This window comes from Crocuta crocuta, unplaced genomic scaffold (assembly GCF_008692635.1).
Source record: "Crocuta crocuta isolate KB4526 unplaced genomic scaffold, BGI_CrCroc_1.0 scaffold323, whole genome shotgun sequence".
NCBI lineage: Eukaryota > Metazoa > Chordata > Mammalia > Carnivora > Hyaenidae > Crocuta > Crocuta crocuta.
In genome coordinates, this window is record NW_027536465.1 from 2,859,600 (window position 1) to 2,883,288 (window position 23,689).

At 56.5% G+C, this 23,689-nt stretch overlaps 1 protein-coding gene across 3 annotated transcripts in view; it reads left to right on the top strand.

Annotated features, from left to right (window-relative positions):
• The window catches only part of CD6 (CD6 molecule), a 43,724-nt gene extending 26,949 nt beyond the window's left edge, over positions 1-16,775 (top strand). The window contains exons 2-13 of one of the 3 annotated variants that reach the window (XM_077748883.1): positions 4,012-4,080; positions 5,168-5,518; positions 6,307-6,618; positions 7,311-7,613; positions 8,739-8,804; positions 10,848-10,988; positions 11,318-11,416; positions 12,712-12,834; positions 14,202-14,273; positions 14,482-14,745; positions 15,051-15,152; positions 15,707-16,775. In XM_077748883.1, coding sequence (XP_077605009.1) covers positions 4,012-4,080; positions 5,168-5,518; positions 6,307-6,618; positions 7,311-7,613; positions 8,739-8,804; positions 10,848-10,988; positions 11,318-11,416; positions 12,712-12,834; positions 14,202-14,273; positions 14,482-14,745; positions 15,051-15,152; positions 15,707-15,771 — 1,967 coding nt within the window. In that variant the 3' untranslated portion in view covers positions 15,772-16,775. The remainder of the gene's footprint in view (positions 1-4,011; positions 4,081-5,167; positions 5,519-6,306; positions 6,619-7,310; positions 7,614-8,738; positions 8,805-10,847; positions 10,989-11,317; positions 11,417-12,711; positions 12,835-14,201; positions 14,274-14,481; positions 14,746-15,050; positions 15,153-15,706) is intronic. The other 2 variants (XM_077748884.1, XM_077748885.1) reach the window with 2 other exon arrangements.
• Positions 16,776-23,689: the final 6,914 nt, after the last annotated feature.

The following is a 23,689-nucleotide window of genomic DNA, read 5'->3' on the forward strand; positions in this document are numbered from 1 at the left end:
GGAGCTCTTCTCTTCCCACTCGGAAGCCCTCCCCTCCATCCCTTATCCTTGTGGGTCCACACCTTTGCAGAATGGGGGACACAGCTCAAGATGGTTTTGTGGGGCACACAGGGTAACTGAGCTTGGTATCAAATAACACGGAGTCACGTGGGAAGAAACAGGTTTCATTACTTTAATTATTTTCTCTTCAAGGCTCTGTCATTCTTTCTGAGCCTATCAAAGAGACTGCCTTTGGGGCGCCTGGGTGGCTCAGTCAGTTAAGCGTCCGACTTCAGCTTAGGTCATGATCTCACGGTTCGTGGTTGGAGCCCCGCGTCGGGCTCTGTGCTGACTGCCAGCTCAGAGCCTGGAGCCTGCTTCAGATTCTGTGTCTTCCTCTCTCTCTGACCCTCCCCTGCTCACGCTGTCTCTCTTTCTCTCTCAGAAATAAGTAAAACATTAAAAAAAAAAAAAAAGAGGCCACCTTCATTTGATAACAACGTGTCTTTTAACATTTCTTAGGTGGCATTATTTTTAGTAAATGTAGTTTCACAGTGAGCTTCAATCTGGGACAAGCAGTACAAAAAGTCCATTTGTCTTTTGTATATTTTCTTAGATTCTGCATGTCTACCTCTGTACCTGATTTTATACAGAAATGGATTCATATCACACGTGGTTTTCTAAATACAGGCTTTTATCTCCTCCTTTCCTTGCTTGCTTTCTCTCTCTCCCTCTTTTCTCCCACCCGCTTGCATGTTCAGCCCCAGGACTAGTTACAAAAGGTGTAGATCCCCCCACCCCCCAGTGCAATATAAAAACGTAGAGCCCCTTGTTCAAAAATTATTAAGAATTTCAAGATGGGAACAGCACTAAACCATGTCCAGAGAAATTTCTGAGCTGGGGGCCTGTGAACGCACAGGTCACACGCCCATAAATCTGCCCCCCCCTCACCTTCCCCCCCACTCTTCCTCATGTTCATATAATTGTGCCTTTTCATAAAAGGTGGGTTTTTCCCTCCTTTTTGGCCATAACATTGCCAAAGTTGTATCATACTACATTTTCTTCTCTGCATCTTGATTCCTTACTGCCTCCAACTGGCGTGTGTCCATTTCATTCTTTACAAAGGCGGCATCAGATGACATGCTGTAAATGGGCCATAATTCATTCTGTTTCCCTGGCGAATGAGCATTCACTCTGTGTCTGGTGATTAGCTATTCAAGACACTGCAATCGACACTTTTACATTTGAGTATCCTCATGCTGCAAAGCAGATTCCCAGGAAAAGGTAAAGGTTCCTTTTCAAACCAATGTACTCCGGCAAAAAATGAATCAAATGTCAAGAAAAGTGTGAAACGCAGGACCAGACAAAAGCCGTAATGATGCCTGGGATGCACTGGTCCTGCGCTGGGCCTTCCGCCCGAACCGCGGACTGGATGGAAGGAAGGTGGGAGGCAAATCCTGCCTCTGTTTCTCCAGGCACAAAAGTCAGAGGCCACCAAAGCCAGGATCCCTTCTTGGGATGGGGGGCAGGAAAATGCCTTCGACACAGAGAACCCTTGAGTCTGAATAAACTGCCTTGGTGACAGCTGACCTTAAAGCTGGCAGGTCTACTCCCTCCTCCATCAGTCAGTCAATCAACAGCGACAGGGTTGGGTAGCCTGGGGGACACACGGCTGGTTCAGCCTTGAACCCTGCCCTCTGGGGGTTTCTGGTCTACCAGCGAGCATATGAGTTTTTACTCATGGGAAAGTGGTTTCCCAGACCCAGAGACGCACACACAACCGAGCCCTCCCCACACACACAGACACACACAAACGGTCACAACCACACACTCACACGCCCGCCACAATCGCACGCACACACATGCCGCAGCCAGCACCCCATTCCCTACCCTGGGCCCCAGCACACATACTGAAAACTCCTCTGGAGCAGCGGGGCCGTTGCTGTGGGAACCGGGGTTCCGCAGTCCTAACCTGTGGGCATCTGAATTCTTGTTCTGAATATTACATTAGCTGTGGAGTGCGTGCTCGGAATTCGGAGTCTTTCCCCTCCAGGGAGTTGGGCCGGGCAGCCAGGCAGGGAGCTGTCGAGGACAGGCAATTCCAGGCCTGGTTACTTTCTGTCTGAGTGATGGAGTGGCCCAGACGGAGGCCTCAGGAGAGCCGTGTCTGCAGGCCTGAGCAGAGGTGCGCCTGTGTGCACTTCTGTGTATGAGTCCGTAGAATCTTCCCAGGGGAGGTCAAGACTATGTAGGAGCCGTGCCTGAGTCTGCAGCCAGTTAGGCCAGGTCAGGCTGGGCTGGGGTAACAAACAGGCTGAAATCTTCATGCCTTAACCCAACAAAGGTTCACTTCTAGGTTCTTTTTTGTTTTTTTCGTGCGTTTTTTAGGGGGCACCTGCATGTGAATTTGAATAAAGGTTTACTTCTTACACAAAATTCTAATTGGGTCAGCATTCTCCTCCATCTTGTGGTTGCATCAGGGCCTCAGATACGGGGTCAAGAGAAGAAAAGGAAGGAAGGGTTGAAGGAGGCTCCCTGCCTTTTCCCCACATCGGCCCATCAGTGAACGCACCTCCTTCTTTCTCGAAGGCAATGGCCCAACCTCAGTACAAGAGTGACCCTGGATGCAGAGGCGTTCCCTTGGGAGCACAGGGACGGCCAGCCCATCGGGCCACAGCCCTCCCTTTGTGCGGCTGCAAACTACCCAGCAGGGAGCCGATTCCTTGCAGACCCGGTCAAAGCCAGGTTCTGCTTCCTGCTGAGCTGGGGGGCCTCTGGCCAAATATCAGTCAGAGTACCAACTGGAAACGGGAGGCACTGTCAAAATAGAAGAGTTTGAAGGGACTTATTTACAAAAAGACTATTTACAGGAGCGCCTGGGTGGCTCGGCTGGTTAAGCGTCCGACTTCGGCTCAGGTCATGATCTCACAGTTTGTGGGTGGGTTCGAGTCCCGCATCGGCTTTGCGCTGACGGTGTGGAGACTGCTTGGGATTCTGTCTCCCTCCCATTAAAAAAATACAGAAAAAAAAAAGACTGTTTACAAGGGACAGGTAAGCAAGAACCAGAAGTGGCTAAGTTGTTACCATCCTGGGCTCTAGGAGACAGGACCAGGGAGTGGTCAGTGAGATCTGGAAGGAGAGTCAAAGACAGGAAGAGCCCTGGGAAATAAGCACCTACCACTCTACGTCCCTCCCTCCCTCCTACCTCTGCTGAGGCTCCCCATTGCCTGAGCCAAGCACACACTAAAGGGCCCAGGAGATGTTGATTTAGTCCAAACCAATCAGTCCCCAGGGGGCCAAGTGGACAGCAGGTTTCGAAGGACCAAGGGGCACCATCTTACAGAGGCGAGTGGTTTCTATTCTTTGGGCCTCCCTTTCCTAATTGGTAAAAAGTGCATGCTAATATCTACTTCACTGCGTGGTTGAAGGAAAATGAAATACTATCAGTGGGGACCTGGCATAGCTTCAGGCTTCAGCAAATGTTAGTTTCTCCGTATCTGAAAGCTCTGTAGTCCGACGGTCCGGCCCCAGGATGCGCCGATTCCCCCGAAGTCTGGTGTGAGTTTCTCAAACAGGTTTTCCAAACAAGAAAGTTCTTCCTGACAACAACTCCCATTTGGGCTTCTTCTAGTAGGTCCAGTATTTTATAGGTATTGACTCCTTTTAGCCTCACAACACCCCACCTAAGCGCTCTTGCTGATAAATTGGGACTCTGGCCAAGAGAGGGTAGTAACCCATCCATGGTCACTCAGCCAGGAAGTGGGTGTGGCCCCAAAGCCCCCAGTGACTACCCCCTACTCTACTGAGCACGTTTGCACAGTTCAAAGGTGCAGTGGAAGATACCCCAGCAAGAAAGCTTGAGAATTGCCCTACCCTGAATGGAGTCAACTATGCCCAAGGCCCAGGACCATGCCATGTCAAGGCCCCCACGTAGCCACAGCTCCAGAAAGTGCCCCCTGTCCTTCAAGGCACCTCTGTGCCATCTATCTCTATGCTCACTCACGCACCACGGCTGCTGCTGGTTAATTTCAGGTCACCCGTCTCCAGCCCCATCTGGCCAGCCCGACACCAGCAGTGCAGAGAGCCAGCCCTTGGAGCCAGGTAAGGGAATAATCCTTCTGGGGCACACAACCAGCTTTCTGAGACCAAGCAGGTGGTGTCCTGGGTGATGGGGAAAGGAAGCAGACTTTGAGGGTACCAGGGAGGCTCCCTAACTTCAGACAACACTTCTTCCTGGCTCAGTACTGGATTTCCACCATTACATTCACTCTGAGATCTTTAGAACTATCATCTTTGAAAAGCCACTGATAAAATGCTACATATGCGTGGGGCACCCGGGTGGCTCAGCCCATTAAATATCCGACTCTTGATCTCAGCTCAGGGCTTGATCTCGGGGACATGAGTTCAAGCCCCACACTGGGCAAGGAGCCTCCTTTAACATGAAATGTCACAAATGTGTGGTCAAAAGCTTCAGGGAACATTTTAAGGAGACTTGCTGAGAGCAAGCTGAAGACCTCTTAGTGGGGGTGGTGGGGTTCCACTGAATGGGTCCTTGATTAACTCAACATATATCAAGCACTTACTCTGTGCAAAGCTGTGCGCTACCCAGAGGGTGCAGTCCTGGGCAAAAATAGGCAGGTGACTCCTCAAAGAGGGTGTCTGGGGAACCACTGTCCCAAGCAGCCTGTCTTCAGCCCCATCCCTAACCCATAGCCATCTTCCAGGGCTTCAAGGTCATGGTGGCAGCCTCAGTGGTAGGACCCTCAGAACAGCAAAGGGGCCTAAGATAGTGGAAGCATGGCACCCACGGTACAGGGGCAGGGCCTTGAACCCAGAACTCTGCCCTACTTTCACACAAGGGTGCCCTGGAGCCAGGGGCAAGAAAGGGAGGTTTGGGGGGCCTGGACCCTCAGTTCTCTGCCACCCCAGACCTAACAAAGGCATCCTGACCTCTTCGGTCACCCTCAGCCCCCTTCCCCTGACTAAGGAGAACCGGGTCAGGCCTCAAAGGGGGATTAGGGATGAACCAGCCCAGCCCCATTTTGCAGACTGGAAGGCCGAGGCCCAGAGCCCAGGAGAGAATAGCCTGAGATAACACAGCAGGTCGGCTGTGGAGCCGGCACCTCCCATCTCTGGGATCTGCAGTCCCAATCCCCGGAGGCCTCAGCTCCTGTCTGGCACCTTCCAGGACAGCGACTAGGGGTCCGCCTGGTGAACGGAAGCGGCCACTGCAGTGGGACGGTGGAGGTCTGGATCCAGCAGTCCTGGGAGCCCGCGTGCGGCGCGTTCTGGAACCGCAATGCCACCGAGGCCGTGTGCCGCGCGCTGGGCTGCGGCGGGGCCGGGCCGGGCATCCAGCCCACCCTGCCGCCCTTGGAGCTGCCACTTGGTCCAGGCGCGGGGAACGCCAGCGAGGCCCCGAACACCACGCTGGCGCTGGCGCCCGCCGTCCTGTGCAGAGGGGCGGAGTGGCCTCTCTGCGACGTGGTGGAGCACATGTGCGACAGCGCCGGGAAGCAGGCTGAGGTCACCTGCGCAGGTACAAGTGGACAGCCACCTGGGCCCTGCCCGCCCTACCCTCAGGCCTTCACGCCATTGCCCCTCACTCCTGTCCCCAGCCCTGGCCACTGGACCCAAGCCTTGCCCTCCGGGGCTTTCCTCCCCCCTTCCTGTCCATCCCCCCTTCCCCCCTTCGCCTCCTGTCTCCGGCTACCAGTGCACACACAGCTGGTTCCCACACTGGAGAACTGCAGCACTGTCTCATTTCCAGCTCTGAGCAAGCCCTCAGATCTGGACCCCAGACCTCTCCCCGCTACTAATCTCCAGCTCTGCCGCTTTGGTCCCCAACCTGACCCCTTGGGTCCCCAATACTAACTGGGTCTCTAGCCCTTACTTTTCCTGGTCCCACCTCTTCTTCTGCTCGGGACCTCTATCTCTGCCTCTATCTCCCATGTACATAAATACGCCAGGTTCCCTGTGTCCCTTAGCATCGCAGCTCTCCAGCCGGGAGACCTGCTCTTCAGGCCCCGCCCACCAGGTCTCTAGCCCCACCCACCAGCCTGAAGCTCCGCCCATCCAGTCCCCAGCATTTCCCCTGTCCCGCCCTCCAGGTTACTAGCCCCTCCCACAGGCTCCATAGCCCACTCACAGTCCCTGATGAGTCCTGCGCCTCTGCCCACTAGGTCCTCAGCCCTAACAGGGTTTTCCAGTCCTGCCCGCTGAACTACCAGCTAGTCTCACTGGATCCACAGTCAAGACCACCCTCCCACCCCTCCCTTCCTCACCCTCTTCCCAACCACCCACAATCCTCTTCCCCTCTTTTCCCAGAGAACCACGCAGTGCGGTTGGTGGGCGGCAGCAGTCCGTGCGCCGGCCGCGTGGAGATGCTAGAGCACGGCCAGTGGGGGTCGGTGTGCGACGACACGTGGGACTTGAATGACTCCCACGTGGTGTGCCGGCAGCTGAACTGCGGCTGGGCAGTTCAGGCCCTGCCCGGCTTGCACTTTGCCCCTGGCCAAGGACCCATCCACCGGGACCAAGTGAACTGCACAGGGAATGAGCACTACCTGTGGGATTGCCACGGGCTGCCGGGAAATGGCTACTGTGGTCACAAGGAGGACGCCGGCGTGGTGTGCTCAGGTTAGCAGGCGCTCACCTACCCACACTTACCTGTCCTAGGCCTGGGAGCCGGGAGGGATGACCCCTGCCAGTGCGAGGTCAAGTCCAAGAGGGAAGCTTAAGGGACAAGCAAAATCCAAGGGAGAGAGGGATAAATGCCCTAAGAAAGGCCGCTGGGTGGAGTTTAGAGGGAGCAGACACTCCAGAGCTGCAGGGCAATCCTGTGTACTTCCTGGAGGAAGTGACATCAATGGGGAGACTCTTCCCCAGTGTGAGTCTGTCTCCTGGTTCAGAGCAGCAAGGGGAGATGGAGGCAAGGAGACCCCTGAGGAGGCTGTCAGCGATCCCTAGGAGGCCATGAAGTTCCGGTTCAGCCAGTTCTTTTCACTTGTGCCCAGGAATGGGGGCGGGGGAGACGGGGTCTTCGTAGAGATTCTGATTCAGGGGGTCTGGGCAGGGCTCGAGAGTCTGCATTTGTAACCAGATCCCATGCCGGGCCGCTGCTGCAGGTCCACGGACCACAGTGTGAGTAGCAAAGCAGCATGCGCCCGCGGAGGGTGCAGATAGAGAAGGGAAAGGACACAGATTCTGGAGACTGATTGGCTGTAGGGTGTTCACATTCAGGAGTCTGGTCTCATGGGGAACTTCAGCTCAAAGGGTCCTGTGACCTGACTCCGCCCCCACCCCTGCCCCCCTGCACCTCTCCTCTGCAGAGCACCAGTCCTGGCGCCTAACGGGGGGCGCCGACCTCTGCGAGGGGCAGGTGGAAGTACATTTCCGTGGGGTCTGGAGCACAGTGTGCGACAGTGAGTGGTACGACTCGGAGGCCCAGGTGCTCTGCCGGGCCTTGGGCTGCGGCACCGTGGCCTCGACACCCAAGGGGCTGCCCCACTCCCTGCCGGGGAAAATGTACTACTCGTGCAAGGGGGAGGAGCCCACCCTCTCCGATTGCTCCTGGAGGTTCAACAACTCCAACCTCTGCAGCCAGTCAAGCGCAGCCAGAGTCCTCTGCTCAGGTCTCCCTCCTCCCCACCCCCTCCTCCCCANAGAACTGGTAGGCCAGGGCCCACAGTGTGGCCTGGGTCGGTAGCCGTCACCCTTACCGTGCCCAGGCAGACGTGGCTGATCAATCAGGTCATTCTTGCCCACAGATCCCTCGAGTCAGCCCCCAAACCATGAGTCTGTTACTTGGTGAGATATCACTATATGCTAAGCAGTGGTCTCTGTGGACTGGAATTGGTTCGAGGAAATGAAACCAACCGCCACCCCAAGGCTGGTGACATAGGAGAATAAGATTGAGAGACACTAATAATAACATCTGGGGCCCTGGTCAGGTGCCATGCATTGACAGAGCACCCGGTACCTCTTATTTCGGCGAAGACTCATTTCCACACTGTGAATTGGATTCTATCGTATGTCACCAAATCTAAGGTGGCTTTGATAGGTCACACCATTATTACCTTAAGTACCATAAAGGACAACAATGCTGCCAAAATACACCTGGGCCATGCCATCGATTGTAACAATTGATGCCGTCACCCCAATTTCAGAGGTGTTAAGCTATGAAAAAGCCAGAGCGTTAGACCCATGGAAACATGGAATTAGCGTCGTGATGGGGTTCAGACCCCTGTCTGTGAAGCCTGGCTCTACCATTTACCCAGTGGGGGAGTTTCAGTGCCATGAAATACGTGGATGTGGATATCACCATCTCACAGGGTAGCTGGGAAATCGGGTAATAGCCACCGAGGGACTTTGCAAGCTCCATCCCTTCCCTGTCAAGTGATTATGATAGTGATGATAACGTCAGCTTCCCAGCTCCTGGGGCCAATGTGAAGAATGAACCCAGGACTTAACAGAGAAAGAGAATTGGGGTCTGTTGTAGATTTTATAGAAAGAAGGGGTAATTCTTTTTATTAGCCTCCTACTCTAACCCAAGAAACTTCCCAGCCTGAAATCCATGAGGTCCCCCTTACTGTGGGGGGTGGGAACGGCACGTTTCCGTACCCATATGCACCCCCCCATGGGACCATGCCCCTGGTACCAGGTCACGTGCCTGTCTTGCTCAGTTTCTCACGCAAGGACTGGCACACAGTAGGTGCTCCGTAATGTGTGTTGAGTGAATGATCAGTGCTTTCTGACAGGCTCCCGGAGTCTGCTCAACCTGTCCACTTCGGAAGCACCTGCCAGCCTTCAGCCGGTCACTGTCGGTGAGTGTTGCTGGGCATGCGGCTTCTCAGCGAGGTGGGTGCACGCCTCCCACGTCCCCCACCTCCAGACAATGGACTTGGGCTCCTTCCGCCCCCACCCTGCCCCCGCGCTCCGTTCTGTGGGTGCTTTTGCCCTTCTCTTCTCCCCTCCCTGCCGTGTAAGCCCCACAGCTTCCAGAATCCTGGTATTTCATGGACAGAAGCCCACTCTCCTGTCGGGCAGGAGAATACAGCAGGAGAGAGAGCCAGCGCTGGTCTGGTCTGACACCAGCTGGCGGTAGGAAGCAGTCAGTGTGTTGGTAACATCCCGGGCAGCGGCCCAGAGCTTTACCATCATTATTTCCCAGCCCTGTAACCCTCCTGGCATCCCCATCAGGGAGGTCTCATTAGAGCCTTTACACGGAGAAAGAGGCTTGCGTTCACAGGGTAAAGGCACAGCCAGCCAGCATCGGCCGGAGCTCGCATCCAAGGCTCTGATCTGAACCGCACTTGGTCTACCCACCAGCTGTGTATAGCTTGGGCGACTTCCAGGGGGACTCCTGAGGCTCAAAGCCCAGCTGTGTCCCCAGCTAGCTGAGCAACGGTGGGCTAAGTCTCTCTGAGCCTCAGATCCCTCGACTATAAAGTGGGGATGATAATCTCAGTAGCTTTCTTCTGGCAGCGTCGTGAGTCTCCAGTGAATTCATTTCTTGAAAGTGCTGAGAACAGGGTGGAGCACATGGTAAGCAGTGTCTGAGCATTAGGTATTCCCGTGATCGTTTAGTCTGGGCGCAGAGCCCCTTGGCGACCCCGAGATAGCCATGGGGGCTGGCCCAGGTTCACGGTGTGCGAGCCATCCCCTGCTTCCACTGGCTTGGGGACGGAGTAGAGGGGCACTAAGCCCTGACACAGACTCTGCAATGGATGAGGGCACAGAGAGGGGATGAAATGCTGGGGTGCAGGGTACACTCTTGCCAGGACCCCAGACACCCGCTCGCACACACTCTCCGAGGTCAAGGTGGGTGGTCTTATCAGCCTTCAAAGAGCAGAGAAAGATCTACCTCCAAGGACCACACTCTAGCCTTTGACCCTTCAGCCTGTTTCTCTGGGCCCCCGCAGCCCAGCCTCTCTCTTGCACCTACTTCCTGCTACGAAATCCACCTCCACCCTGGTCCAAGTCACCCCCTTTGTTGATGGAGGAGAACAGGGAGGGGGTAATCTCTTGGCGGGAGCAGACACTACACCCAGCCAGGGGGTCGGGATGCTCTCATCCCACCAGCCCCCTGTGATGCTGTCACCACCCTTCATCCAGCCCTGTGGCCTGACGCTGAGAAGGAGGTGGTACCCATCTCTCCTCTCGAGAGGGCTCCACTCCAAGCACCTACCTGTATCCAGGCTTTGGGTTCTTGTAAGCAAGGGTGGGGCCAAGAGAGAGGTGAAGACAGTGAGCCACATCGGAGCTGCAGAGCTGGGAGGTCCAGAATCACGGCCCTCACCTCTGCCCTCAGGGCGTACATGTCTGGTAGGAATGATGTATCCTGGGCACAGAAGGGACATCTCGCTCTCCCGATGGTCTGTTCACTGCCAGAGGTGGCTCCAAGTCACTTTCTCTGGAAAGCCAGCCTCGGTGTCCCGCCCCTGTCCCCCCATCAGAGAATCAGGTACCCCTTGGAAAGCCTCACACCTGCCCACACCTCCTTCCCAGCAAGCATGGCACCATATTGGATTGAGTCAATGTGTTGATCTTCCCACTAGACAGTGGCCCTCGAGGCCTATGATGCTGATGTCATATTTGTATCCCTAGAGCCTAGTGGGCACACAGTGGGCACTCAATGACTGGGAGCCAGGGGAAAGGCTCCCTCAGTTAATCATTCAATACCCACTTCTTGAGCACCTCCCAACATAAGGCATCTAAAAGCAGATGGGAACATTCGAAGAAAAGAAGAGAGGAAGAAGATAAGCCCAAAAGGGAAGTGGATCAGCTGTAGAGAGGCTGGAGAGACAAGGAGGGCAAGGAGAACTCTGTGTCCCTTCCTCTTTCTGATTTGGGGTTCTTGCTTCCAGAATCTACTGTGACCCAGCAAGCGGAAGCCTGGAAATCCCGAGAACTAATGCTTCTCATCATTTGCGTCATTCTGGGAATTCTCCTCCTCGGCCTCCTCATCTCCACAGCCTTCATCCTCTTGAAAGTTAAAGGAAAATATGGTAGGTGCAGAGTTCTGGAAGCCACAGGAAAGACCCAGGGAGGGAAAGAAGCAGGCCTGAGGTGTGGCCTTCTTGGGGGGATGGGGGTCTCAGGGGACTCAGCGGAATGGAGCACCATCCGGCAAGGCTGGCCTCCTGGGAGCACCTCCCGACAGGCAGGATTTTCCCAGCATGCCCGGCAGAAGCGGTCCATTGGAGGACTAGACTGCGTGTGTGTGTGTGTGTACTTGAGGCAGAGGTAGGGAGACAGGTGTGTCCGTTGAGAACAGGACCAGGTGGCCCGGGAGAGAGCAAACAGTGACTTGTAGCATCTGCTTCCCCTCTCTCAGCCCTGCCCACTGTGGTGAACGACCAGCACCCACCCACCACCACCCCAGAAGGGATTAATAACTATCAAGATGTCCCCATCACCATTTCCAAAGACGAAGGTAGGATGTCACCCACCTTGGGCCTGAGGAGGGCTGGGAAGGACTAGAAGGGAACACTTTTTTGGGGGGCCAGTACTATGTGGGTCAAAGCAGTGTCCCAGTTGGAGGTCAGACCTCAGCCAGCCCGCTGGTGCCTGGGGGACTTTGAGCGTGTCACGCCTCAGTCTGGGCCTTGATGGGCGGATGACCTTCCAGGGCAGTCATTCGAGACTAGGCCTTGGAGTTCTGGAATGATACAGGCCTAGGACATTTCTCAGAGGAAGGTTCTGTCCTGCGAATTGGCTGGTGGGTTTGTGATCATGTCACCTCTTTCAATCGCCTCAGTCAGCCTTCCTGCAGAGCCCCGTTAAGATTTCCTGGAACGTAATTTTATTTAAGATGTTGTAAAAATTATTTTATAGTTTATTTATTTTTGAGACAGAGAGAGACAGAGCATGAGTGGGGGAGGGGCAGAGAGAGAGGGAGACACAGAATCTGAAACAGCCTCCAGGCTCCGAGCTGCAAGCACAGAACCTGATGTGGGGCTCGAATCCACAAACCATGAGATCATGACCTGAGCTGAAGTCAGACGCTTAACCGACTGAGCCACCCAGGTGCCCCTATTTAAGATTTTCTGAATGAAAAAAAAAAAAATCACATCAGTCATGCATCTTTTACAACATAGGGATTTATACCTCTTGAAAGTCTCGTAAGGGAACTCAAGTTTCCTTGCATTGCATTATGACGGTATTAAATCACCTTTATTTGAAAGCATTCGGTGACCAGAAAACCAACACAGAACTCAGCCAAATTACACAAATATTCTCTCTGCACAGTATCTGTGTATTTGAGAAGAGAACGGGAACAGAGAACTTAGTGCATAAGTTGGGCGGCACAGAGCATTTGCTCACTGAATGCTATGGGCTCGGGGTTCAGAGCCACACTGCTTGCTTCTCTGGGCAAGGTGAGAACCTCCCCGTGCCTCAGTTTCTTCGGCTGTAAAAGGAGGACAGTAATGTACAGACCTCACAGAATTGTTCCGAGAATCCAGATGAGAGAGTGTTTTGAATGTTAGACCCGTGCCTGGCATGTGGCGACTGCTCCGTGCCTGTGAAATAAACCCGTGTTATTCGTTCCCCATATTTGAAGCGGGGGGGGAGCTTGGAAAACTCAGGCTGGATGGGTTTGTACAAGATGGGCTACCCCACGCTCTCCCCGCTCTGTCTCTGGTCCCCACCATCCACGCTCTCTGCTGCCTCTCCCTGCGCCTTTCTGCCCACCCGTCCCCATGCTCCCCAACTCTGCTCTCTCCCCAGTTCCCAAGCTGCCCATCCAGGTCCAGGCCCCACTCCCCAAGGACTCGGACTCCAGCTCGGACTCAGACTATGAGCACTATGACTTCAGCACCCAGCCTCCCGTGGCCCTGACCACCTTCTACAGTGAGTGCTTGGGCCCGGGCTCCCGAGGGCCCACCCGCCCCTGCCAGGGAGAGGGCCCATGCGGCTGGGGACCTTTAGGACGTTCCACCTGGTGACCCCTGCATGACGTGGGTGGAATGGCCCTTCTCACCCACTGGATTGGCTGCAAATGGTCCCACACCGAGGCTTCAAAATACTTGGTGACCCTAGAGACCTTTCATGTCTCCAACTTCCTTCTTTCCCACGTTTGTCTCTGGCCACACAAGGTCTTAAGATCCGCCTGTTGACATTCACTTAGAGGTGGCTGTGTCTGTGTTAGACAAGGAAGTCCAAGTCCAAGCAAGAGACACTTATTCCGATGGCTTCTCACACGCTCCCACACCCCCTTCTGTGCCCCGTTCTGCCCATCACCCTGACGCCCTCCCCTGCCTTCCCGGGTGAGCCCAGCTTGAACCTCTCAGCCTTTTCCAGCTCTTCTGCCGGCCTGCTGGGGGAGAGGAGGAGGAAGGACGGTGCTCAGGGCAGAGCCTGGGCAAGGCCGGAGGTTAAAGCCGAGAGTCCCACACAGATTGTGAAATCCCTTGGGAGCTGGTCAGACATTCCCCAGGTCCCCCCAGGACCCCCCAGATAAGTGAGGATGAGAGTTTGGCTGTGGGTGTGACAGAGGTCCCCAAATGACAATGTCTCCTACTCCAGGAGGGGAGAATGGATATTGGGGACCGCTGGTTGTCTGTGCCCCACCCGGCACCCCGGGGCCTCTGGGGTGGGAGGTGGATGATTCCACTTCTGCCATGCCGCAGATCAGAGTTTGGGAGGCACCGCGATGAGGCATCCTTAGAACCTGGGACTCTGAGCCCAGGCACGTAAGATGTAAGACCGAGAATCCAAAATCCTATGCCACTGAGACTCAAGTTCAGGGGCACCCGTTTCGAGAGAGCTGACGGCAAGGTTCCAGACGCTCAGGTCCCTAAGACTCAACAAATCCACCTGTCACCAGTTCTGAAGCAAAGAACTGGATGTAAGCCAGGCTTCCACTCCGGAAAGTTCTAGATGCTCCTAGAAGGCACCACCTGCCCCTTTCCTGCCTAGAGTCTCCAGGGCGTGAGCGGAGAGCCCAGGACTCTTCCTGTTTCCTTAAGCAGGAGGAGAGGCAGCTGGAGGGCCAGAGAGGTGCAGGGCGCTGGGATTGCTGGCCAAAAACCAGTAGCCTGTCCCCGGGCTGGTTAGAGATTGAGGTTCGGGGTCCGGCTGGACATGAGCCTACGGGATGATGGGAAATGTTCAGCCTCAGGGGCCCCTCCCGAGTCCCGAAGCCCACCTGTCCTTCCTCCGGGCTCCGAGGCCAGGAGGTGGACCTTCACACCTCCTCACCACCGCTCTCCTCGTAGATTCCCAGCGGCACCGCGTCACGGAGGAGGAGGCCCAGCAGAGCAGGTTCCAGATGCCCCCCCTGGAGGAAGGTGAGTGCTGACATGGGGTGTCAGCCCTGCTGCAGGCTCAGCACCCCCTTAGCAACCCCGCTGACCTTGGGAAGCCCCAGCGGGCAACTGCCCTCAGCAGGGGGGAGTGGTTTAACCATTCCTCTTTGCAGGCAGTTCTTTCTTGAGTTCAAAGCCTTCTTGATGCATTGCCGCTCCTTTCCTCCCCCTCCTCCCTTTCCTGGCCCAGGACTTGAAGAGGCACAGGGCTCCCAGGTCCCACCCGCCAGCTCCAGCGCTGGCCACTACGTTGTCGCAGACATGCCCTCCCTGGCCTCCCAACACCATCCGAGAAGTGACAGGGGGTCCAGCACATCGTCCGGGGAGGACTACTGCAATAGCCCCAGCAGCAGGCTGCCTCTGTGGACCCCTCAGGCGTTTACTACAGAGAGAAGCCCCTTCTTGGAGCAGCCCCCCAACTTGGAGCTGGCTGGCTCCCAAGCTACTTTTTCAGGTAAGCTGGGCCCCGGAGGATTCTGGGTGTGTCCCCAGCCCCCCAACCTGTAGCTGACCAGGCTGGAGGCAGCATAAAGCCGGAAAAACCCTGAGCCTGGCTGAGCTCAGGATTCCAGCCCCAGCTCTGCAGCCACTTGCTGTGTGACCTTGGCCGAGTCTCCACCCTCTCTGGGCCTTCATTTTCTTATTCGTGGTCAAGCCAGGGACTCAAGTCTTGTGAGTCGGGAGGACCTCCTAGCTCTGGCAGCTCGTGAGCTGGCCACCCCCAGGCAGAGAGTGACCGGTTCTGGGGGTTTCCGGCAGGGCCCTCGGCTGACGACAGCTCCAGCACCTCATCCGGGGAGTGGTACCAGAACTTCCAGCCGCCGCCCCAGCCTCCCGAGACGGAGCAGTTTCAGTATCCAGGTGCCATGGGGGAGGGAAGGTGGTCCTGGAAGGGAGGGATGGACAGGGGCGCCTGGTGGAGGAGTAGGGGAACTCTGGACCCACTGGACACCTCTGCCCAAGAGAAAAAGAAGAGAAGTAAAAGGATTGTTTTAAACAAGCAAGACCATGAAGAGGTGGGGAAAGTGGATGTGGATGGGACAGAGAAAGAGTCAAAGAATGCTTTGAGAGGAAGTGAGCTCCCCATTATTGGGGGCATTCAAGAAGAAGTAGCCGATGGTCCGTTGGGTAGAGACAGAGGGTGGCAGGGGTCTGCCAATGCTCAGTCACCCTTCATGTCCTGTGCAAGTGTGGGGACCGTAGCCCTGAACTGCACAGACGAGGCTCTGGCTTCTGGGCTGACAGTCTCGCATGGGGGGCTGGCAGTGACCAGGAACATACAAGGAGAGTTCCGTCACTGCACACCACACGGCATCGCAGGGGAGGGGTGTGGACTTAGCCCGCTCAGCTCTGTCCCGTGGGGCAGGAGGGGCAGTGACCAGCCTCCCACTGACCCGAGCCTCCTGGCCACACAGGAAACCCGGTGCCCCGGCCTGACTCCACCGGCCATGAGGACTACGATGACATCGGAGCCTCCTAGGCTGGGCCCCAGTGAGGCTCCCGGAGGCTCCCTTCTGCCGGACTCCAGCTCCACCTGCCCCTGCTTTCCCACCCGGTCCCCCCAGATCGCCCCCCAGGGGGCCAAGAAGCCATCCCCAGAGAGATGCAAGGAAAGCCTTCACCCTGCACCGCCCAGTCTCAGTCCATCAAACAGAAGCTGCTCACCCAGCCCTCCCCTAGCCCCAAACAGCCCCGAGGTGGAGGGTGCTGCCACGGAGAGAGAGTGAGCTCCCCGTCTCAAGGATGAACAAGCAGCCCGGGCCACCTCTCAGCAGGCTGCAAGGAGAGGCTGAACCAAAGATTCCTGAGACCCCCTTCTGATCCCTCCGGTGTCTGCGATTTGTTTGCTTCCCTGAGTCTCAGCTCGGGGCCCAGAGGTTCTGAGAGAACAAAAATGGGCCCCATCCCAGTGCTGCCCAGGGAGGCCCCGTGTGCAGGGGTTGCTGGGCTGCTTTGGCAGATTCTGGGGCTGGAGTGGGGGCGGTACACTCACTGACCCAGGTTGGCAACCGTCTGGGGCACGGAGTCCAGCCTTCCTGGGAACAGCCTGCTGACCGCAGGCAGGATGACTGCCCCTCCCCCATGACCAAGGGGCTGGCACTGCAGCCGGCCTGCCTCTGGAGACCCTCGGAGCCCACCGGGGCACAGCCCTGTTCTGCAGTGACTGTCCCTGTATGGAAGATCCTTATTCTGAGCCTCCCGTGGCTTACAGAGATGGCCCTAGCCCAGCCCCCCCTTAGACCTCAAGTTGGGCCCCAGTGTCCATGGCAGCAGGAGGGGCCCAGAGGCTGCACCAAGTGCCTGGTGCCCATCCGCCTGCTTGGATTGCTGGGTGCTTCCCCGAGGAGCGCGGGAATATGCAGTGTCGCACCCAGAGCCACAGACGTGTCCCGGCAGCCTCCAGAGAGAGGCCCAACGGCTCAGGGCCGGCTGCTGGTGTCCTGTTCCGAGCGTCTTGAGATTAAAGTAATTGCTGAATAAAAACGAGGCATGGAGTGCCAAGTCCTTGAACTCTCACGTGTGTGGGGGGGTTGGGGGGGCAGCTCTATCCATGCAGGTGAAATGTTGGGGAATTCAAACCTACTGTGGCCCAGCACCATGAAAAATGCTGGTGACACAGGGCCCGCCCTCTGGGACCAGGTGGACACAGACATGCCCGTGAGTGAGTTCCGTGGCTGTTCTCCCTTCTCTGCCCCACGCGGAGGGCGCTGGCTCAGTAGCTCCAAGGGTTTCTAAGACAGGGTCATGTGGTCTGTGCTCAGAGCCGGCGCCTGGCCAACGCTGGCCCCCAGGCCCGGAGGACTTGGAGTGAGTCCGGCCTAGATGCGGCGGGGACGGGCTGTGGGGTGGCTTTGCACCGAGGAATCCTCCGTCTGCCCAGAGGCTGGGATTTTAGCCCAGCGGTAAGGCCCGGTGCCCGGCTCTGCCTAGGGGTCGGGTTTCCTCCGAGCCCCCCCCACCCCCAAGAGCAGGCAGATGGGGGAGGTCGTGCCCAGAGGGGCCAAGGAGGGCCTGTTTTCCGTTCACCTGTCCCAGACTTGGAGAGAAAGCGCGCTCTCCCCAGGGCAACTGTCACAGGATGTGGTTCCCGTGATGGCCCCTTTCTGGCCCTCTGCACCCTCCCCGGCCTTCGGGTGGGGGGGATTCCTGGGGGAGGAGTCAGCGCTGGGGTGGGCCAGGACAGAGTCCCAGGGTAGTTACTGAAAGCCTTTTTTTTTTTTTTATACAGCCTGGGTTCAAACCCCATCTCCTCCCTGTGTGACCTCCGGCAAGCCACTCAACCTCTCTGAGCCTTTGCTGTGAAGGTCGTCAGTAAAGCAGGCATAGCAGTAGTACACACGACATAGGTGGTAGCAAGAGTTAGAGGCTTAGTTCTTTCTCAGTGGAGGTGAACGAGCACCTTAAAAGGAGCGGGGGGGGGAGGAGAAGAGAAGACAGCCACCAATCCCTGGGTCGTGGCGCCCTGGTGCTGGCGGAGGTGGGGGGGACAATTTGTTCCCACACTTCGTTTTCCAGATGAGGCCTAGGAGGGAAAGGACATGTCCAAGGGCACTGAGAGCACTAATAGCCAGGTCCCAACTCAGCGCTGTCCCACCGACCCCCGGCCGCCCAGGACTCAGAAAGGAGCTGTGGACGCCCTCTGAGTACCGGCTCCTTTCTCACGAGAGCTACCTCTCCGTCCCTGCCCCCCTCTCCACCCACCCACATGCCAGGATGAGAGAAACTAGGAAACTCTGAGACGTGTCTCTCATGCCCCTTACAGCCTGGTGGCGCCGGGGTCCCATGAGTCAGGGGGACTTTCTGACGGCTGGTGTCCAGAACCACAGGCCTCCTGCGCTGGAGGATGGAGGCCGCTCACAGAGATGGCCTTTCCCAGCCATCTCTAGGCCTCCAGGGCGCCTTATAGAGCGAGACTGCCCTGGAAGCGGGGAGGCAGAGATCAAGGACATCGGCTTTGATCCGAAGACGGGAGGGAGTGGGAGCCTGGCAGGGAAGGGTCCCTAACATAAGCAGGTGTGCTCGCCATCTACCCTCAAGAGGCTGCGCATTCCAATAATGGAATCTGGATCTGGGATCTGGGAGCGGAAATGCCAAGATGTTAAATGCATGTGACAGCCCATCGATACAATGTCCGGGCGCGAAGACACTGCAGGGATTTTACGGCTCTCTCTGCAAGCCAGTGGGAGAACGGGCACCGGGAATGTGCGGGGGCCCAGGAGAGCCCCTGACCCAGCTGGAGGGAGGCCATCCAGAAAGACCTGTGGGGGCAGAGGGGGAGGGTGGTGGTGGCGCTGATGCGCTGAGCTGGGCGGTAATGGATGAGTAGGAGTTTGCTCTCTAGGAGTGGAGAGGAAAGGCATTCCAAGCCAGTGGAACGGCATGAGCAGAGAGAGCACGAGACACCAGGTAGCTCCCAGGGTAAAGGGTGGGCTCGGCCTGATAAGAGAAGAGGCTGAGGACAGTCAACTCTCATATCAACTCAACTTTGTTGCTAAGAAAAACGGAGGCCCCGAGAGGTTAAGTAAAATGCCCAGGACACACAGCTAACAAGCGGCAGCTCTCACGTGCTGCCTGCTTCAGAGTCTGAGCATTAACCATGGCACTTCCGGTGGAAACCTATTCTGGCCCCTGTGACCCCTGCAACCACAGCACTGGGCACAGCCAGAGCTCTGGCCTGGCTCTGAGGTCTGGAGACACCAGCCTGTCTGTCCCCCAGGAGCACTGGTACCTGCCGGGTACTGGGATTCCCCGCTCATCACCTGGGCACCTAAGCAGAGCCATGTGCATAGAGGAGGGAAACCGAGCCCCTCCCTTGCAGAGTTCAAAGTCTCTGGGGCAGACGCACAGAGGCCAGTAACTCCAGTATGTCACCACGGTGCGGTGGTAACAGCGACGATGGTGGTGAGTGACATTTGCTACGTGCAAGGCTTAAATGATTTCACGTGATCCTCATAAGAGCTCTCTGGGAAGGTATTATCCTCCCTCATTTATAAGTAAGGAAACGAGGACCAGAGAGGTTAAGTGACAAGCCGGAGGACACACAGCTTGGCAGGCAGTACCGCTTTTCTACGTAACTCCAACGCCCCAGGGTGAAACCACTGCCCTGCGCCCTGGGGGCACACCATGGCATATTTAACCCACACAAACTTTGGTGTATCTGCTCAGCAGCGAAAGAGAAAGAAAAGGAACAACGGAGCCCACAGCCCCCCTCAGTGAACAAACACTGGGCGGGAAGGAGAGAGGAGAGAGGGAGGAGCTGGGGGGCCCCTCTGTTCTCTCAGACGCTGAGAACTATTCATCACCTGCGCATCTTGCCACAGCGGATAAGACTTGAGTTACTAACAACTAGACCTTTTCATGCACGGTGGGTCTGAACCCAACCTCCTCACCCCCCGCCCCACCCCTTCATCTGGGTCAACCAGCGCCTGAGGGCGAAATATTAACCTGGAGACAGTGCAGGACACACTCAAATACAGGAGAGACTCCCTAACGGAGTTTACTTTTCCGTTCCCTTCCTCCCTCCCTTCCTTCATCCCTCTTTCTTTTTCCCCTTCTTTTGTTTTCTTTCTTTAAAAAATTTTTTTAAATGTTTATTTATTTTTTGAGAGAGAGAGAGAGAGACAGAGTGTGCGTGAGCAGGGGAGGAGCAGAGAGAGGAAGAGACAGGATCTGAAACAGGCTCCAGGCTCCAGCTGTCAGCACAGAGCCCGACGCGGGGCTCGAACTCATGAACCGTGAGATCATGACCTGAGCCGAAGTCGGACGCTTATCTGAACTGAGCCACCCAGGAGCCCTGTCGTTTCCTTTCTTATAAACAGTCACATGGTTCAAAACTCCAAACAACATACACACGCATGCCATTAAAACCTTGTTTCCTANCCCCCCCCCCGCTGCCCCCTCCCAAGGAAAACAGTTCTGGTTCTCTGATACAAACACAAGCAAATATGAATCTCTTGCTTCCCCCATGTCCCTGCTTATTAAAAACAAACCACTACCACCACCACCACCACCAACAAAACCCCCAGCATTCTAACCACACTTCCAGTCTCCTTGCTTCATTTCGCTTCTTCACCATGCCAGAGAATTCTCCTGAGGGATCTTTGAGAGTAATGTGGACCATATTTGAGTTTTGTCCCATGTGCTAGCCAAGCATGCAACCTCAACTTCTTGTGTGACTCCAACACAGCGCTCCAGGGGGCTGTGTGGACATAAAGGAAGAAGCCACGAACTTTGACGGAAAGCTGGGGAAAGCAGGACGGAAGAGAGAACAAATGAGTTGGGCACTGAAGGATGAGTAGGAGTTCGCTGGACAGAAAAGAGAGTGAAGGCTGTTCCCAGAGGTAACATGTGGGGAGCATGTTGGCTGAAGTGTGGGGAGCAGGGAGTCCACACATGGGAAGAAACACTGAGGGGCATCTCAGGGGGACTCTAACCTCAGCCAGGGGGTTGGTCGTGGTCCTACAGGCACTGGGGAGTCGTGAGCAGTTTCTAAGGCAGGGAAGTGATCGGATGAGGCGGGTGCTCTAGAAAGATCACTGTTGTGAGGTGGGGGTGGGTTGGAGGAAGACCAGTGCGGGGATGGCCACTGAACACCGATGGCCAGGACTGGGGCCTGGAGAAGGGTCCCAGGATGTGGGGAGTGATCACATACACGGGGGGTGACTTCCTGACACGGGACCTGCAGCCACAGTGATAATTATGATGACAGTGACATTAAAACAGCTTCCATTCCTGGGGTGCCTGGGTGGCTCAGTAGGTTGAGTGTATGACCTCTGCTCAGGTCATGATCTTGAGGTTCATGAGTTTGAGCCCCATGTCGGGCTCTGTGCGGATGGCCTGGAGCCTGCTTCAGATTTTGTGTCTCCATCTTCTCTCCCTCCCTCCCTCTCTCTCTCTCTCTCTCAAAAAAGTAAACATTTAAAATAAAAAAAAAAAAACAGCTTCCAGTCCTAAGTACTTACTATGCGTCAGTTGCTGTTCTGAGTGTATTTCAGGTACTGACACATTAATGCTCACAGCGGCCCCGCGAGGTATTAATGTGTATCTCCATCTCACACCCTAAGGAAATCAAGGCTCGGAAAGGTTCAGAGTTTTTGCCAGAGCTGTCCTCTGGTCATGGGGTGGCCGGGCCGTGGCCTCCTGAGGTGGGAAGGTCCACGCTACAGGCTCATTTTGGTGCTCACTGATCTGAGTGTCCAGCCAGAGCACCAGACCACTTTACTCTTCAGGACCCACAGCTCACTGCACCCTCTGGGCACCCGGGAGCCCCTGAGAGCTGAGGCCGGGAGCAGGCCTGGGCTCGATTACACTACCAGAGGCCCGTCTCCAGTCTGCGACCTGGGCAACGGTGCGCGAGGCCACTCCCAGGACCGGGGCTCTGGCTTCCCTGCCTGGCCTGGACTCGTCTGTTGGGACCCGAACTTTTCCACTGGAAACCTCACCCCCAAGGTACGTCTGAGAAGCCCTGCTCGGGCCCCCATCCTCCCCGTTGCCCCGTCTGCGGTCTCTACTTCCACCCTCCCTGAGACCGTCTCTGTGGTCCCCGAGGCGGGCAGAGGTGGTCAGGGCCCCTGAGCAGCCCCTCGGCATGGCGTCTCTCAGCCACGGCCCCCCGGACCCCCATCCTGGCTTTGTGAAGATGGGATGGCGTCTCCGCAACGGGGAGGAGCAGGGGACACCCGTCGGGGAAGGGATGAGTTCAAAGTAGCCTCAGTGGAAAGTTCATCTCCCACCACATCCTTCAGCTGTTTACCAGTTTGACGCGGTGCTGGCATCCTGACATGAAAAGAGGCTCACCCCTCACCAGCATCATCGAGGAAGGACCGAAATAGCAACAAAGGAAGACAAAGAACAGAGACAAAGGCAAGGAGGAGGGAGAGAGTGCGTGATGAGACAGAAGAAAATAATCAGGAGGCAACGTGGGTCGTCGCAGCCACATGAGGCCACCTTTATCCCCTTCTCCCCTCCCCCCACCCCAGCTGGGCACTGTCCTCAGTCCCTTAGCCCTGGGTGCCACTTGGACCGCAAGGGCTTCTCAGGGCAGCAGGATATTCTAATCTCCATTGTCTTCCAGGTGAGAAAAGTGAAGCCCAGAGAAGTCATGGAACTTGTTCGAGGTCACCCAGCTAGGACCCAGATGGAGGAGCCGGTCTGTAGGGGTTCCGGCATGCAGGCGGGAAGGAGAGAGGAAAGACGATGGAAAAGCAGAAGGGCGGGAGAAAGAGACGGGATGGGCTGGAGGCCCAGGAAGGATCCCGAAGCATCCTCTCTCGGGCAGGGACTGCCCCTCCCCCCACCAAGAGGACCCCAGCCTGATTCTGGCTGAAGGCAGGTGCCCCTTCCTGGCTGCTTGTCCAGTGCAGGAGAGAGGAGGAATCGTTCTCCAGCCACCACAGCTTTCTGAGCCACCCCCTCTGCCTGTAGGGTCCCCTGCCCTGCCCCCACCCGCCAGCAGAGCAGGCACCGGGCCCCTCCCGACCCTCTCCCGTCTCTCAGCAGGGAGAGAAAAATGACCCGCATCTGTAGCCGCAAACACATTCTCCCTTATGGGCCCGTGAGCCACACTCCACTGGAGCCTGAACACGGGGTGCTACTCCCCNNNNCTACTCCCCTCCCCCCCCGCCCCCCCTCCCACGGGCCTGGCATGAAGGCAGATGGAGGCAGCTCTGTCTGAGGATGAGATGCTAAGGGAACTGGAGTCAGTAACGCCCAGCTCTTCAGAGTGACTGACATACAGTGATACGTTTAGCCTTTAGCCGCACTTCCATGACAGCCACCCTCTTCTCCGCGCCGGAGCCCCGACTTCCCCCGAGGCTTGCTCGGTTTCCTGCGCCCACCTGCACTCCTTCCCCTCTCTGGGAGCCTACAGGACCACGCTGGGCGAGAACAGCCCATTCCTGGAGGTCCCTGTGGGGTCTCAGGTGCCGTAAGGCCACCATGGCCTTCTGTCCCCAGGCCACCTACCCGGGGGATAGTTAGTGCAGGACCCGAGGTAGCCAGGCCATCCTGCTCCTCTAGCTTCTGGGGAACACTCCAGAGTGTTTGGGGGAGGGGGGTGCAATAGCTGTGGGTCTTGTGGGTCTGAGGCTGCCTGGTGAAAATGCTGAGATACCTTCCTCTGGTTCTAGAAAACTCTCCTATCCATATTCAAGTCTTCCTGCTGCCTTGTTGGGCTTTTTTTCTCCACTCCCCATGTTACGGACGATTCGTTCAGATGAGATTTGCCCACATCTAAGTAAGCATGCCTTCCTCCCAGCCACTGACCAGCACTCAGGAGGGAGCCCCGCCCCCTGAAGCCCCGCCCCTGGAGCCCCGCCCTCTGAGGCTGAGTTTCCGCCCAGCGGTCTGAAATGGCCTATCTCACCGCCTGACCCACAGTCTCTAACCGAGCACCCTAG